Source organism: Bufo gargarizans, unplaced genomic scaffold, assembly GCF_014858855.1.
Source record: "Bufo gargarizans isolate SCDJY-AF-19 unplaced genomic scaffold, ASM1485885v1 fragScaff_scaffold_726_pilon:::fragment_4:::debris, whole genome shotgun sequence".
Taxonomy (NCBI): Eukaryota; Metazoa; Chordata; class Amphibia; order Anura; family Bufonidae; genus Bufo; species Bufo gargarizans.
Window position 1 is genome coordinate 677,626 of NW_025334174.1, and position 18,653 is coordinate 696,278.

Here is an 18,653-nt window from a genome sequence, read left to right on the forward strand (position 1 = left end):
CCTCAAGCAAGAGGGTAAGACACAGAAAGAAATTTCTGAATGAATAGGCTGTTCCCAGAGTGCTGTATCAAGGCACCTCAGTGGGAAGTCTGTGGGAAGGAAAAAGTTTGGCAGAAAACGCTGCACAACGAGAAGAGGTGACCGGACCCTGAGGAAGATTGTGGAGAAGGACCGATTCCAGACCTTGGGGGACCTGCGGAAGCAGTGGACTGAGTCTGGAGTAGAAACATCCAGAGCCACCGTGTACAGGCGTGTGCAGGAAATGGGCTACAGGTGCCGCATTCCCCAGGTCAAGCCACTTTTGAACCAGAAACAGTGGCAGAAGCGCCTGACCTGGGCTACAGAGAAGCAGCACTGGACTGTTGCATGTCATTCGGAAATCAAGGTGCCAGAGTCTGTAGGAAGACTGGGGAGAGGGAAATGCCAAAATGCCTGAAGTCCAGTGTCAAGTACCCACAGTCAGTGATGGTCTGGGGTGCCATGTCAGCTGCTGGTGTTGGTCCACTGTGTTTTATCAAGGGCAGGGTCAATGCAGCTAGCTATCAGGAGATTTTGGAGCACTTTATGCTTCCATCTGCTGAAAACCTTTATGGAGATGAAGATTTCATTTTTCAGCACGACCTGGCACCTGCTCACAGTGCCAAAACCACTGGTAAATGGTTTACTGACCATGGTATTACTGTGCTCAATTGGCCTGCCAACTCTCCTGACCTGAACCCCATAGAGAATCTGTGGGATATTGGGAAGAGAAAGTTGAGAGACGCAAGACCCAACACTCTGGATGAGCTTAAGGCCGTTATCGAAGCATCCTGGGCCTCCATAACACCTCAGCAGTGCCACAGGCTGATTGCCTCCATGCTACGCCGCATTGAAGCAGTCATTTCTGCAAAAGGATTCCCGACCAAGTATTGAGTACATAACTGAACATAATTATTTGAAGGTTGACTTTTTTTGTATTAAAAACACTTTTATTTTATTGGTCGGATGAAATATGCTAATTTTTTGAGATAGGAAATTTGGGTTTTCATGAGCTGTATGCCAAAATCATCAATATTAAAACAATAAAAGGCTTGAACTACTTCAGTTGGTGTGTAATGAATCTAAAATATATGAAAGTCTAATGTTTATCAGTACATTACAGAAAATAATGAACTTTATCACAATATGCTAATTTTTTGAGAATGACCTGTATATATATATATATATATATATATATAAAGATGGCGTGGGCAGCACCACTGTCAACAAGTACGGTCGGAGTGCCAGCGGCTGTGGGGGCGATCCACCTCCAAAGTATAGATACAAAGAATTCCGCAGCACATCCAATTTGTAAAAAGTAGAAAAAGGCTTTATTCACCAGGCATGCAACGTTTCAATCCTCTCAATGGGATTTTCCTCAAGCAGTCACATAGTGGGCTGACATAGTTCTCTACTTATAATACATAGTAATGCCTCCAAAATAGTTATTACTTTACATTCCCCATATGTCCACTTCATGTTTGGATCATTTTGGGAATGAAGTTTAGAAGCAAATCTTGAAATTTTTCTGAAATTTTCAAAAACCCAATTTTTAGGGACCAGTTCAGGTCTGAAGTCACTTTGCGAGGCTTACATAATAGAAACCACCCCAAAAATGACCCCATTCTATAAACTACACCCCTCAAGGTATTCAAAACTGATTTTACAAACTTTGTTAACCCTTTAGGTTAACAAAGCAAGGGTTAACAGCCAAACAAAACTCAATATTTGTGGCCCTGATTCTGTAGTTTACAGAAACACCCCATATGTGGTCATAAACAGCTGTACGGGCACATGGTGATACCTAATATGTATACTTTTTTTTATTTATGTAAGTTTTACACAAAAATTTCATTTTTGAAATAAAAAAAAATCATGTTTTAGTGTCTCCATATTCTGAGAGCCATAGTTTTTTAATTTTTCGGGCGATTATCTTAGGTAGGGTCTCATTTTTGCTGTATGAGATGATGGTTTGATTTGCACTATTTTGGGTGCATATGACTTTTTGATCGGTCGCTATTACACTTTTTGAGATGTAAGGTGACCAAAAAATTGTTTATTTAGCACAGTTTTATTTTTTTATTTTTTACGGTGTTCATCTGAGGGGTTAGGTCATGTGATATGTTTATAGAGCCGGTCGATACGGACGCGGCGATACCGAATATGTATACTTTTTATTTATTTTTTTCAATTTTATTTTACTTTATTTGGGGAAAATGAAGTTTTTGTTTGTTTATTTTTACTTGAAACTTTTAATTTTTGGGGGGAAAACTTTATTTTTTAAACTTTTTTTCACTTAATTTTTTAAACTTTTTTTCACTTAATTTTTTGTTCCACTTTGGGACTTGAACTTTTGGGGGTCTAATCCTTTACAATGCATGCCAATACTTCTGTATTGGAATGTATTGGCTGTATGAGTAATACTGTGTGTATTACTCATACAGCTTCCGAGAGGCTCACGGGACCCCCCGCGCATTTAGCCGAGGTGCCTGCTCAATGATTTGAGCAGGGACCGGGTTCCGATCACCGGGCGGCAGTGATCGTAACTATACATGACGTACCGGTACGTCATGGGTCCCTAAGGTGTTAAGGACTCTGTATTGACAGGGAGCATTACACAGTATTGGGGATTAGCAAATGTGGGGGTCACAAGCAGAGCTCGAAAACTATAGGCCAGTAAGTTTAACATCTCTCGTAGGTAAGCTGACCCATTTCTAAGGGATGCTAATTTGGAGTATCTCCATGAAAATAAGCGTATAATGCATACAAATCAGTAGGGCTTCATGAGGAATCGGTCATGTCAAACTAATTTAATCAGCTTCTATGAGAATGTAAATTCTCAACTTGACCGGGATAAGTCAATCGATGTCGTATATCTTGACTTCTCCAAAGCATTTGCTACTGTCACATAAAAGGCTAGCATATAGAATGAGAATGCTTGGACTGGGAGAAATTGTGTGTATGTGGGAAAGTAACTGGCTCAGTGATAGAAAACAGAGGGTGGTTAATCACGGTACACACTCAGATTGGGTCACTAGTGGGGTACCTCAGGGCTCAGTATCGGGCCCTATTCTCTTCAATATTTGTATTAAAAAGGATAGGTCACCTCTCCTGACATGCCTTTTTTAAACATCTATTCGTATGGCTCTATGTTGTGCCATTTCTTTATTATTTTCACTAGAAGTTATGAATTAATTGCTATTAGCCTTCAGTAAGGGTTACAGAGGGGTGGTAACCAGTTGGGGGGGGGGGGGGGAGTACCTGCACAGTCTGAACATGGCAGCACTGATTGGATAGAGTGAGTCTGTGCAGGTACACACTCCCAAGTTAGTAGCACCCCTCTTTAATAAGGAGGAGCATTTACCTTATTTAACTAGCTTGGACCATATTTACAGTTTGCCAATTTAGTATTTAACTGGATGTACCTTACTAACCGCCCTTGCACCAGCGATATCAGCTTTTTTCTTCTTTTGTATATATAGAGCTATATAAAACATTTAGTATCTCTGCCTTTTGCTGATCCTTAGTGAGCAACCCCCATTACCATTATTTAGGGGCTCTATCTGCTCAGACCTTGGCTTTTTTGCATTTCTGTATGTAAAGAATTGTTTGGGATTAGAGTTGAGCGGACACCTGGATGTTCGGGTTCGAGAAGTTCGGCCGAACTTCCCGGAAATGTTCGGGTTCGGGATCCGAACCCAATCCGAACTTCGTCCCGAACCCCATTGAAGTCAATGGGGACCCGAACTTTTCGGCACTAAAAAGGCTGTAAAACAGCCCAGGAAAGGGCTAGAGGGGTTCAAAAGGCAGCAACATGTAGGTAAATCCCCTGCAAACAAAGGGTGGATAGGGAAATGAATAAAAATAAAAATAAAATAAATAAAAATTAACCAATATCAATTGAAGAGAGGTCCCATAGCAGAGAATCTAGCTTCACGTCACCCACCACTGGAACAGTCCATTCACAGATATTTAGGCCCCGGCACCCAGGCAGAGGAGAGAGGTCCCGTAATAGAGAATCTGTCTTCATGTCAGCAGAGAATCAGTCTGCATGTCATAGCAGAGAATCAGGCTTTACGTCAGCCACCACTGTAACAGTCCATTGTCATAAATTTAGGCCCTGGCACCCAGGCAGAGGAGAGAGGTCCCATAACACAGAATCTGGCTTCATGTCAGCAGAGAATCAGTCTGCATGTCATAGCAGAGAATCAGGCTTCACGTCAGCCACCACTGCAACAGTCCATTGTCAGATATTTAGGCCCAGCACCCAGGCAGAGGAGAGAGGTCCCATAACACAGAATCTGGCTTTATGTCACCAGAGAATCAGTCTTCATGTCATAGCATAGAATCAGGCTTCACGTCACCCACCACTGTAACAGTCCATTATCATAAATTTAGGCCCCGGGACCCAGGCAGAGGAGAGAGGTCCCATAACACAGAATCTGGCTTCATGTCAGCAGATAATCAGTCTTCATATCATAGCAGAGAATCAGGCTTCACGTCACCCACCACTGTAACAGTCCATTATCATAAATTTAGGCCCCGGCACCCAGGCAGAGGAGAGAGGTCCCATAACACAGAATCTGGCTTCATGTCACCAGAGAATCAGTCTGCATGTCAAAGCAGAGAATCAGGCTTCACGTCAGCCACCACTGCAACAGTCCATTGTCAGATATTTAGGCCCAGCACCCAGACAGAGGAGAGAGGTCCCATAACACAGAATCTGTGTTCATGTCAGCAGATAATCAGTCTGCATGTCATAGCAGAGAATCAGACTTCACGTCAGCCACCACTGTAACAGTCCATTATCTTAAATTTAGGCCCCGGCACCCAGGCAGAGGAGAGAGGTCCCATAACACAGAATCTGGCTTCATGTCAGCAGATAATCAGTCTTCATATCATAGCAGAGAATCAGGCTTCACGTCACCCACCACAGTAACAGTCCATTATCATAAATTTAGGCCCCGGCACCCAGGCAGAGGAGAGAGGTCCCATAACACAGAATCTGTCTTCATGTCAGCAGAGAATCAGTCTGCATGTCATAGCAGAGAATCAGGCTTCACGTCAGCCACCACTGCAACAGTCCATTGTCAGATATTTAGGCCCAGCACCCAGGCAGAGGAGAGAGGTCCCATAACACAGAATCTGTCTTCATGTCAGCAGAGAATCAGTCTGCATGTCATAGCAGAGAATCAGGCTTCACGTCAGATACCACTGTAACAGTCCATTATCATAAATTTAGGCCCCGGCACCCAGTCAGAGGAGAGAGGTCCCATAACACAGAATCTGGCTTCATGTCAGCAGAGAATCAGTCTTCATATAATAGCAGAGAATCAGGCTTCACGTCACCCACCACTGTAACAGTCCATTGTCATAAATTTAGGCCCCGGCACCCAGGCAGAGGAGAGAGGTCCCATAACACAGAATCTGGCTTCATGTCACCAGAGAATCAGTCTTCATGTCATAGCAGAGAATCAGGCTTCACGTCAGCCACCACTGCAACAGTCCATTGTCATATATTTAGGCCCAGCACCCAGGCAGAGGAGAGAGGTCCCGTAACAGAGGATCTGGCTTCATGTCAGCAGAGAATCAGTCTGCATGTCATAGCAGAGAATCAGGCTTCACGTCAGCCACCACTGCAACAGTCCATTGTCATATATTTAGGCCCAGCACACAGGCAGAGGAGAGAGGTCCCGTAACAGAGAATCTGTCTTCATGTCAGCAGAGAATCAGTCTGCATGTCATAGCAGAGAATCAGGCTTCACGTCAGACACCACTGCAATAGTCCATTGGCATATATTTAGGCCCAGCACACAGGCAGAGGAGAGAGGTCCCGTAACAGAGAATCTGTCTTCATGTCAGCAGAGAATCTGTCTTCATGTCAGCAGAGAATCAGTCTGCATGTCATAGCAGAGAATCAGGCTTCACGTCAACCACCACTGCAACAGTCCATTGGCATATATTTAGGCCCAGCACCCAGGCAGAGGAGAGAGGTCCCGTAACAGAGAATCTGTCTTCATGTCAGCAGAGAATCAGTCTGCATGTCATAGCAGAGAATCAGGCTTCACGTCACCCAACATTGGAACAGTCCATTGTCATATATTTAGGCCCCGGCACCCAGACAGAGGAGAGGTTCATTCAACTTTGGGTAGCCTCGCAATATAATGGTAAAATGAAAATAAAAATAGGATTGAATGAGGAAGTGCCCTGGAGTACAATAATATATGGTTAAGGGGTGGTAGTTAATGTCTAATCTGCACAAGGGATGGACAGGTCCTGTGGGATCCATGCCTGGTTCATTTTTATGAACGTCAGCTTGTCCACATTGGCTGTAGACAGGCGGCTTCGTTTGTCTGTAATGACGCCCCCTGCCGTGCTGAATATACGTTCAGACAAAACGCTGGCCGCCGGGCATGCCAGCACCTCCAAGGCATAAAAGGCTAGCTCTGGCCACGTGGACAATTTAGAGACCCAGAAGTTGAATGGGGCCGAACTATCAGTCAGTACGTGGAGGGGTGTGCACACGTACTGTTCCACCATGTTAGTCCTTTGGAGGAGTTAATCTGCCTAATCTCGCCCTACTGTCGCAGCCGCAACCTCTCCCTATGCTGATCAGAGCAGAGTGACGGGCGGCGCTATGTGACTCCAGCTTAAATAGAGGCTGGGTCACATGGTGCTCTGGCCCATCACAGCCATGGCAATAGTAGGCATGGCTGTGATGGCCTCTTGGGGCAAGTAGTATGACGCTTGTTGATTGGCTGCTTTGCAGCCTTTCAAAAAGCGCCAAGAAAGCGACGAACCCCGAACCCGGACTTTTCTGAAAATGTCCGGGTTCGGGTCCGTGTCACGGACACCCCAAAATTCGGTACGAACCCGAACTATACAGTTCGGGTTCGCTCATCCCTATTTGGGATCTTTTTGTTCTCTTTGGCGACCTGCCATTAATTTTGTATTTTTGCAGATTTTCTCATTTTTACAGATTTTTAGTAAGTTATTCTTTAAAGTTCTAAGGCTACACCCCTCAGATTTGTATTTTAGGTGCATTTTTTTTTTCATTTATTGCCCTTTTTACAGTAGCTGTGAGCCATGTGAGGTTTAATTTTAGCCATTTACACTTGTTACCTACCAGAGTAATTTTTGCAATATAATTAAAGCTCTCCCATTTATCATTTTTATAATGTGACAACGTGAGCTGCTCCCAGTCTATGCCCTGAAATGCTGCCATCAACAGTGTTTTAGCCCTCCCAGCCACAGTTTCCTTTTTAATAGTTTTTAGTTGCCCATACCCAGTGCCAATATTGTCACCAAGGTTTCCTATGAGATACAAATAAGGCTGAATTGACACCAGCACCTGGCATTTTAATAGACAAATTAGCGCAGCATGCTTCTCTATTTTGTCATTTGCGACAGAGGCCCCTAACAGAGCCTCCAAGTAGATGTAAACATAATCTAGGAAGTTGCTGGATATTTAGCAGTTTGAATAAAGGGCTTTAGTATACAGTGGATATAAAAAGTCTACACACCCCTGTTAAAATGTCAGGTTTCTGTTGCGTAAACAAAATGAGACAAAGATAAATAATTTCTGAACTTTTTCCACCTTTAGGCCTCATGCACACGACCGTTGTGTGCATCCGTGGCCCTTGTGCCGTTTTCCTTCTTTTTTTTTCGCGGACCCATTGACTTTCAATGGGTCCATGGAAAAATCGGAAAATGCACCGTTTTGCAGCCGAGACCGTGATCCGTGTATCCTGTCCGTCAAAAAAAATATGACCTGTCCTATTTTTTGGACGGACAACGGTTCACGGACCCATTCAAGTCAATGGGTCCGTGAAAGAACATGGATGCACACAAGATTGGCATCTGTGTCCGTGATCCATGGCCGTAGGTTACTTTCATACAGACGGATCCGAAGATCCATCTGCATAAAAGCTTTTTCAGAGCTGAGTTTCAGGCAGCAGGGGGCAGACCCCCCCTCTCCCCCCACCCTGTAGTTAACACATTGGTGGCCAGTGCGGCCGCCCCCCCCCCTCCCCTGTAGTTAACTCATTGGTAGCCAGTGGGCCCCCCCCTCCCTCCCCTGTAGTTAACTGGCCACCAATGAGTTAACTACAGGGGAGGGGGGGGGGGGCTGGCCACCAACAAGTTAACTACAGGGGAGGGAGGGGGGGGGCCCACTGGCTACCAATGAGTTAACTACAGGGGAGGAAGGGGGGGCCGGCTGCACTGGCCACCAATGAGTTAAAAACGGGGGGGGAGCGGGGAGGTCTGCCCCCTGCTGCCTGGCACCACCTGCCAGGCAGCAGGGGCAGTCATGTACACATTTTTTTTTTTTTTGTATATTCTAACCTGAAGCGTCCCCATCACCATGGGAACGCCTCTGTGTTAGAATATACTATCTTAGTTTCACGATCTAACTCATATCCGACAGTATATTCTAACATAGAGGCGTTCCCATGATGATTGGGATGCTTCAAGTTAAAATATACCATCGGATTGGAGAAAACTCTGATCCGATGGTATAAAAGGGACTTCTGACTTTACATTAAAAGTCATTGGGGGACGGATCCGTTTGCAATTGCACCATATTGTGTCAAGGTCAAACGGATCCGTCCCCATTGACTTGCATTGTAATTCAGGACGGATCCATTTGGCTCCGCACTGCCAGGCGGACACCAAAACGACTTTTTTTTCATGTCTGTGGATCCTCCAAAAATCAAGGAAGACCCACGGACGAAAAAACGGTCACGGATCACGGACCTACGGACCCTGTTTTTGCGGACCAGTGAAAAAATACTGTCGTGTGCATGAGGCCTTAATGTTCACTATAAACTGTACCACTCAATTGAAAAACAAACTGAATTTTTTTAGGTGGGGTGAAGAAAACAAAACAAAAACTAAAATAAAGTGGTTGCATAAGTGTGCACGCCCTCTTATAACTGGGGACGTAGCCGTGTTCAGAATTAAGAAATCACATTCTAAATCATGTTAAATAGGAGTCCGCATACACCTACCATAATTAAAAGTGCCTTTGATTAACCCCAAATAAAGTTCAGCTGCTCTAGATGGTCTTTCCTGAAATTTTCTTAGTCGCATCCCACCGCAAAACCCATTGTCCACAGAGAGCTTCCAAAGCATCAGAGGGATCTCATTGTTAAAAGGTATCAGTCAGGAGAAGGGTACAAAAGAATTTCCAAGGCATTAGATATACCATGGAACACAGTGAAGACAGTAATCATCAAGTGGAGAAAATATGGCACAACAGTGACATTACCAAGAACTGGACATCCCTCCAAAATTGATGAAAAGCCGAGAAGAAAACTGGTCTGGGAGGCTACCAGGAGGCCTACAGCAACATTAAAGGAGCTGCAGGAATATCTGACAAGTACTGGCTGTGTGGTACATGTGACAACAATCTCCCATATTCTTCATATGTCTGGGCTGTCGGGTAGAGTGGCAAGACGAAAAGCCTTTTCTTACGAAGAAAAACATCCAAGCCAGGCTACATTTTGCAAAAACACATCTGAAGTCTCCCAAAATCATGTGGGAAAAGGTGTTATGGTCTAATGAAACCAAGGTTGAACTTTTTGGCCATAATGCCAAAAGATATGTTTGGCCCGAAAACCACACTGCACATCACCAAATGAACACCATACCCACAGTGAAGCATGGTGGTGGCAGCATCATGCTTTGGGGCTGTTTTTCTTCAGCTGGAACTGGGGCCTTAGTTAAGCTAGAGGGAATTATGAACAGTTCCAAATACCAGTCAATATTTGGCACAAAACCTTCAGGCTTCTGCTAGAAAGCTGAACATGAGGAGGAACTTAATCTTTCAGCATTAAAACAACCCAAAGCATACACCCAAATCAACAAAGGAATGGCTCCACCAGAAGAAGATTAAAGTTTTGGAATGGCCCAGCCAGAGCCGAGACCTGAATCCGATTGAAAGTCTGTGGGGTGATCTGAAGAGGGCTGTGCACAGGAGATGCCCTCGCAATCTGACAGATTTGGAGTGTTTTTGCAAAGAAGCGTGGGCAAATCTTGCCAAGTCAAAATGTGCCATGATGATAGACTCGTACCCAAAAAGACTGAGTGCTGTAATAAAATCAAAAGGTGCTTCAACAAAGCATTAGTTTAAGGGTGTGCACACTTATGCAACCATATTATTTTCTTTTTATATTTTTTCTTCCCTCTACCTAAAAGATTTCAATTTGATGTTCAATTTATCGGGTATTTATTTCATATAAGATATGAAATCATAAAAAATTATGATTTTATATTTTTATGAAATATGAAAAATGAAAAATTTAATTGGCGGACATATAAATGCCAGTTCTTTTATTGATGAGATCTAAAGTTAATTTGTGCAGCTAATGAAACAGGGTGCAATTAATTATATAAAATATAATTTATTATAAATACAAGCAGTAAAAATGGCATACAAATGAATACAAGGATAATATCTAAATTGACCACAAGATGGTGCTCCACCGTTTACCTGGGCTCACTTAATTTTTACACCAAGTACAATACAATACAACTTTTTTCTTTTATCAAATTATTACCAATGAATGTACTGGTTATCAAAATATTATAATGCAACAACAACAACAAAAAAACAATAGAAATGAATCTGTGGAAAATCTCTTATGCTCAATCAAAGAATATGGCAGTAAGAGACACCTTATAAATACGCCCGTTGGCCTAACTACGGATAATAAAATCCGATCAGAGGTCCCACTCTGATAGCAATATTACAGGAATTCTAATGATGTGCACGTTCATTAACCGCCTCCGGACCGCCTAACGCAGATCCGCGGTCCGGAGGCTGCAGCTGCAGGCAGAGTGACGCATATACGCGTCATCTCGCGAGACATGAGATTACGCGCTTAGCCGGCCCGCGAATGCGCAATGCGGGCCGGCATTTCTTCCAGGGGGGTCGCGTCATCAGCTTGCCAGCCAATGATTTTTAAAAAATCCAATGAGAAGCCAGATAACACATCATATTAGTAAATATGATGTGTTATATGGCTTCCCTGCTCCTCTGCTGGTCCTTTTGGTCGGTTGGATCCAGCAGAGGAGCAGGCTTCACAGTGAGTAGCACCAACACTACACTTTAGCCCCAGATCACCCCCTGCACCCCAATTAACCCTTTGATCGCCCCTGTCAATCACTAGTGAAAGGAAAAAAGTGATCAGTGTAAACTGTCACTTTTTTTTTTCACTGGTATTGACCGTTAGGTTTTAGGATAGTTTAGGCCCCTTGGTTAGGTAGTTTAGCGATCGGTTAGCGCCCAGCCCACCGCACAGCAGTCCCTTATTCGCTGATTAGCGTATCGCTAATCAGCATTTGTACTTTTATAGTATCTGTAAGTGATCAAAACTGATCACAGTCAGATCTATAATTGTATTAGTGTCACCTTAGTTCGCCCTCCACCCAAAACACAGTGTTTGCCCGATCAGGCCTGATCGGTCGCCCACACGTGCGTTCACCCACACCCGCCCTGCCGCAGTGATAAAAAAAATATATTTTTTTATCACTGCACATTCACTTTACATGCGCTGCGGCGATAAAAAAATCAGTTTTGATATTTTTTATCAACCGCATCGGCCTCCGGTACTTCGCTAGCCTCCCATTTGTAAGACAGGCTTGCTTTTTTTTCTTGGATAGTCTCAGGGAATACCCCTACATTTAGTTGCCCAAATGTCAAACAGGGGGTAGTCTTCTGAAGAGGCCTACAGGCTTCTGACCCAGTCGGATGAGGAATGGGAACCCTCGTCTGACGAATCTAGCGGGTCAGAATATGAAGCTGTAGAAAGCAGTGGCAGTCTGACTCAAAGTTCGGACGAGGAGGTTGAGGTCCCTGATAGCACCAGGCGTACCCAGCCCCGTGTCGCTAGACCACAGGTTGCGCAGGATCCACTTCAAGGGCAGCAGAGTGGGGCTGGCGCTGTCGGATCACGTGGTGAGGCATACACCAGCAGCGCAGCCCTCCCTGGACCTAGTACCAGCACTGCCGTACATCATGGTGAAGTGGCGAGCACCAGAAGGGCAGTTGAAGCTGGTACAGAGGCACGTGCAGTAGTTACCCCGTCGCAGCCACCGCACAGACAGGCCCGTAGACCCCTAGAATCCCTGAGGTGCTGGCAAATCCTGATTGGCAGTCCCCAACTTCAGCCACACCTGTAGTTCCCCCTTTTACCGCCCGGTCTGGAGTTCGGGTTGAGACAGCTCAGATCGGTTCGGCCCTGGGATTTTTTGAGCTGTTCTTGACTGCGGAGCTCTTGGACATAGTCATGGCAGAAACAAACCGATATGCCACACAATTTATAACCGCCAACCCGGGAAGCTATTATGCCCAGCCTTTCCGGTGGAAACCAGTCCAAGTTTCCGAAATTAAAACTTTTCTGGGCCTTCTCCTCAACATGGGTCTAACCAAAAAGCATGAATTGCGGTCATATTGGTCCACGAACCCAATTCATCACATGCCCATGTTCTCTGCTGCTATGTCCAGGGCACATTTTGAGGCCATCCTGCGTTTCCTGCACTTTAGCGACAACACCACCTCCTGTCCCAGAGGCCACCCAGCTTTTGACCGGCTCCACAAAATTCGGCCCCTCATAGACCACTTCAACCTGAAATTTGCAGATTTGTATACCCCAGAGCAAAATATCTGCGTAGACGAGTCCCTAATACATTTTACCGGGCGCCTTGGCTTCAAACAATACATCCCAAGCAAGCGCGCCCGGTATGGGGTCAAATTGTATAAGCTCTGTGAAAGGGCCACAGGCTATACCCACAAATTTCGGATCTATGAGGGAAAAGATCAGCCCCTGGAGCCGGTCGGTTGCCCTGACTACCAGGGCAGTACAAACACCCCACAAATGACCCCATTTTGGAAAGAAGACACCCCAAGGTATTCGCTGAGGGGCATATTGAGTCCATGAAAGATTGAAATTTTTGTCCCAAGTTAGCGGAAAGTGAGACTTTGTCAGAAAAAAAAAAATAATAATCAATTTCCGCTAACTTATGCCACAAAAAAAAATTCTATGAACTCGCCAGGCCCCTCATTGAATACCTTGGGGTGTCTTCTTTCCAAAGTGGGGTCACATGTGGGGTATTTATACTGCTCTGGCTTTTTAGGGGCCCTAAAGCGTGAGAAGAAGTCTGGGATCCAAATGTCTAAAAATGCCCTCCTAAAAGGAATTTGGGCACCTTTGCGCATCTAGGCTGCAAAAAAGTGTCACACATGTGGTATCGCCGTACTCAGGAGAAGTTGGGGAATGTGTTTTGGGGTTTCATTTTACATATACCCATGCTGGGTGAGATAAATATCTTGGTCAAATGCCAATTTTGTATAAAAAAAATGGGGAAAGTTGTCTTTTGCCAAGATATTTCTCTCACCCAGCATGGGTATATGTAAAATGACACCACAAAACACATTCCCCAACTTCTCCTGAGTACGGCGATGCCAGATGTGTGACACTTTATTGCAGCCTAGGTGGGCAAAGGGGCACACATTCCAAAGAGCACCTTTCGGATTTCACCGGTCATTTTTTACAGATTTTGATTGCAAACTACTTCTCACGCATATGGGCCCCTAAAATGCCAGGGCAGTATAACTACCCCACAAGTGACCCCATTTTGGAAAGAAGACACCCCAAAGTATTCCGTGAGGGGCATGGCGAGTTCCTCGAATTTTAAATTTTTTGTCACAAGTTTGCGGAAAATGATGATGTTTTTATTATAATTTTTTTCCTTACAAAGTCTCATATTCCACTAACTTGCGACAAAAAATAAAAAATTCTAGGAACTCGTCATGCCCCTCGCGGAATACCTTGGGGTGTCTTCTTTCCAAAATGGGGTCACTTGTGTGGTAGTTATACTGCCCTGGCATTTTAGGGGCCCATATGTGTGAGAAGTAGTTTGCAATCAAAATGTGTAAATAATGGCCTGTGAAATCCGAAAGGTGCATCTTTGGAATGTGTGCCCCTTTGCCCATCTTGGCTACAAAAAAGTGTCACACATGTGGTATCGCTGTACTCAGGAGAAGTTGGGGAATGTGTTTTGGGGTGTCATTTTACATATACCCATGCTGGGTGAGATAAATATCTTGGTCAAATGCCAACTTTGTATAAAAAAATGGGAAAAGTTGTCTTTTGCCAAGATATTTCTCTCACCCAGCATGGGTATATGTAAAATGACACCCCAAAACACATTCCTCAACTTCTCCTGAGTACGGCGATACCAGATGTGTGACACTTTTTTGCAGCCTAGGTGGGCAAAGGGACCCACATTCCAAAGTGCACCTTTCGGATTTCACTGGTCATTTTCTACAGATTTTGATTGCAAACTACTTCTGACGCATATGGGCCCCTAAAATGCCAGGGCAGTATAACTACCCCACAAGTGATCCCATTTTGGAAAGAAGACACCCCAAGGTATTTTGTGATGGGTATAGTGAGTTCATGGAAGTTTTTATTTTTTGTCACAAGTTAGTGGAATATGAGACTTTGTAAGAAATAAATAAATAAATCATCATTTTCCGCTAACTTATGACAAAAAATAGAAAGTTCTATGAACTCACTATGCCCATCAGTGAATACCTTAGGGTGTCTACTTTCCAAAATGGGGTCATTTGTGGGGGTTTTCTACTGTGTGGGCATTGTAGAGCCTCAGGAAACATGACAGGTGCTCAGAAAGTCAGAGCTGCTTCAAAAAGCGGAAATTCACATTTTTGTACCATAGTTTGTAAACGCTATAACTTTTACCCAAACCATTTTTTTTTTGCCCAAACATTTTTTTTTATCAAAGACATGTAGAACAATAAATTTAGCAAAAAATTTATATATGGATGTTGTTTTTTCGTTAAATTTCGATTAATAACAAAAAAGTAAAAATGTCAGCAGCAATGAAATACCACCAAATTAAAGCTCTATTAGTGAGAAGAAAAGGAGGTAAAATTCATTTGGGTGGTAAGTTGCATGACCGAGCAATAAACGGTGAAAGTAGTGTAGTGCAGAAGTGTAAAAAGTGGCCTGGTCATTAAGGGGGTTTCAGCTAGGGGGGTTGAAGTGGTTAAAATTTCCCATAAAATTATTGTTTTTAACACTATTGACCCACTAATAATGGGGTCTCAACTATATGCCAATTGGAGCGATTTTTAATTACTGCAAATGAAATAAATTATACATTACCCCTGGCTTTGGGATAAAGAGCTTTTAGAAGGGACCCAGCTTTCCAAAATTTAGATCTGTCCGGTCCTGTGGTACGTTCCTGACGTGTGTAGTGATGCTGATGAATGAATCCTCAAGTGTTTTTGAATCCCTCTTCTCTCAAAAACTGGATTAGATATTCGAATCCTTATCTATGCCCATCCCCTCTTGGGGATTTCCAATTAGATAAGGTGGGTGTGACGTATGGTAATCATGGGGATGATGTCATTTAATTGGCATTCCTTAGAAACTTCTGCCCATCTACCACTTGATGGCACTGTTGTATCATATAACAAATTTAAATATTTTAAGAATTAACACATATGTATTATTTTATTACACCACTTAAACTTTGACCTTTCTCACCTTAAATCAATTAGGAGGGACTCTTTCTGACACTTTGCTCAGACTGACTGGCGGTATTAGAAGTTTCCCTAATCCTTGAATTTACGGGGCAGATAAGAGTATAATGGTCCTTAGAAAGTTTTCTTCTGGTTTGTGTATCTTAGCCGTCGAAACGACTGATTAATTGCCATCAAAGAAAACAAAGTTCTTCTCTAAAAGAATATCCTCTTAGTAGAAAACCAGCTTATATGCTTCTATAGAATATATTCTCATTGATACATATGTAGCATAATACATATATATACGGATAAAATGATACATTATCAATAACTGGATATGATTATACAAACATTACATATATCATTGGTTAAAATATACTAAATTATATGCAATCACACGTGAATATACTTTATTCTGGTGGTTATATGGAATAACGCTGGATACCAGTGTCTTAAGCAATAACCTCTCTTGACCTAGGTAGTTGAGACAGTTTATGTGAGACCCATTACATTCTCTAAGATACCACATCTGTTGGCAATAACTTTTAAAACAATATATATTGTATGCCAATGACTGCCATGACCTTTTCTGGCTTATTCCAACAGAGAGTTTGGCCTCTTAAAGGTAATGTGAATCTCCATTTTGGTTCTAATATTGTCAGACCTTAATGTGCAGATATAAATATGCCCGACAAATTGAGTGGTACAGTTTATAGGTCATATTAAAGATGGAAAAAGTTCTGAAATGATTTATCTTTGTCTTTTTTACATCACAGAAACCTGACATTTTAACAGGGCTGTGTAGACATTTTATATCCACAGTATCTAGAAACATTCTCAAATTATTATTTTTGTTTGTTTTCTCAGACCAGAGGGACTTTATCTGTGAATTCTGTGCACGTGCATTTCGGAGCAGTAGTAACCTCCTCATACACAGACGTATTCATACAGGGGAGAAACCACTTCAGTAAGTTAACATTAACTCTGTACGATAGAGAATTTGCATATACTGTATTTCATTACTGTATTTTTCGTAACGCACCTAGGTTTTAGAGGAGGAAAACAAGAATAAAAATATTGTTCACCAGCCTTACGATCAGAACCTCAATTTTCATCAGACCTTAGATTAGACCCTCCAATTTAACCCTGCTCTTCTGCCGCTCACGCGCTGCACAGTGCCCTGATTAGTGCAGCATGCTTCTCTATTTTGTCCTGTATTTTTTAAGATATTTGGAACAGAGGCCCCTAACAGAGCCCCTAACAGAGCCCCTAACATCCGCTCATAGTGTACGCCTATGTGCACTATTTACTGATGCTATATGCCATATTTACTGACGCTATATGCATCTATGCCCCGTTTGATGCAACCCATTATCCTATTGGCCTTGGCAGCAGCTGCCTGTCACTAGTTTCTGAAGCTTAGTTTGCTGTCCACTAAAATTCCTAAGTCTCTTTCCATGTCAGTGTTACCCAGTGTTTTACCATTTAGTATGTACTGGTGACATGTATTTTTCCTTCCTATTATAACATATCAAAAGTTTTTTTCATAGTACAGGGAAACTTTAAAAGGGATTTCTCTCAATGGACATTTATCAGAATAGGTGAAGGATGTCTGATTGTTGGGGTGCTCCACCCTTGGTCCTCCACTCCACCTCCACCAACCCCATCTTGAGCCTTCCATTTGGGTGTGCATTGAGCAGGAATTTGAATGGAACAGCAATCTAACATGCGTACTTCCACTTCTTTCAAAGTCCGTGGGACTGATGTCAAGCTATATACAGACGTGGACAAAATTGTTGGTACCCTTTGGTCAATGAAAGAAAAAGTCACAATGGTCACAGAAATAACTTTAATCTGACAAAAGTAATAATAAATTAAAATTCTATAAATGTTAACCAATGAAAGTCAGACATTGTTTTTCAACCATGCTTCAACAGAATTATGTAAAAAAATAAACTCATGAAACAGGCATGGACAAAAATGATGGTACCCCTAACTTAATATTTTGTTGCGCAACCTTTTGAGGCAATCACTGCAATCAAACGCTTCCTGTAACTGTCAATGAGACATCTGCACCTCTCAGCAGGTATTTTGGCCCACTCCTCATGAGCAAACTGCTCCAGTTGTGTCCGGTTTGAAGGGTGCCTTTTCCAGACTGCATGTTTCAGCTCCTTCCAAAGATGCTCAATAGGATTGAGGTCAGGGCTCATAGAAGGCCACTTTAGAATAGTCCAATTTTTTCCTCTTAGCCATTCTTGGGTGTTTTTAGCGGTGTGTTTTGGGTCATTGTCCTGTTGCAAGACCCATGACCTGCGACTGAGACCAAGCTTTCTGACACTGGCTAGTACATTTCTCTCTAGAATTCCTTGATAGTCTTGAGATTTCATTGTACCCTGCACAGATTCAAGACACCCTGTGCCAGACGCAGCAAAGCAGCCCCAGAACATAACAGAGCCTCCTCCATGTTTCACAGTAGGGACAGTGTTCTTTTCTTGATATGCTTCATTTTTTCGTCTGTGAACATACAGCTGATGTGCCTTGGCAAAAACTTCGATTTTTGTCTCATCTGTCCACAGGACATTCTCCCAGAAGCTTTGTGGCTTGTCAACATGTAGTTTGGCATATTCCAGTCTTGCTTTTTTATGATTCGTTTTCAACAATGGTGTCCTCCTTGGTCGTCTCCCATGTAGTCCACTTTGGCTCAAACAACGACGGATGGTGCGATCTGACACTGATGTTCCTTGAGCATGAAGTTCACCTTGAATCTCTTTAGAAGTCTTTCTAGGCTCTTTTGTTACCATTCGGATTATCCGTCTCTTAGATTTGTCATCAATTTTCCTCCTGCGGCCACGTCCAGGGAGGTTGGCTACAGTCCCATGGATCTTAAACTTATGAATAATATGTGCAACTGTACTCACAGGAACATCTAGTTGCTTGGAGATGGTCTTATAGCCTTTACCTTTAACATGCTTGTCTATAATTTTCTTTCTGATCTCTTGAGACAGCTCTTTCCTTTGCTTCCTCTGGTCCATGTCGAGTGTGGTACACACCATATCACCAAACAACACAGTGATTACCT

General features: G+C 43.1%; 1 protein-coding gene across 2 annotated transcripts in view; it reads left to right on the plus strand.

Annotated features, from left to right (window-relative positions):
* Positions 1-18,653, plus strand: part of LOC122922805 (zinc finger protein 692-like) — a 405,840-nt gene that overhangs the window by 384,518 nt on the left and 2,669 nt on the right. For both annotated transcript variants that reach the window (XM_044273542.1, XM_044273545.1), the window contains one exon: positions 16,442-16,541. In XM_044273542.1, coding sequence (XP_044129477.1) covers positions 16,442-16,541 — 100 coding nt within the window. The remainder of the gene's footprint in view (positions 1-16,441; positions 16,542-18,653) is intronic.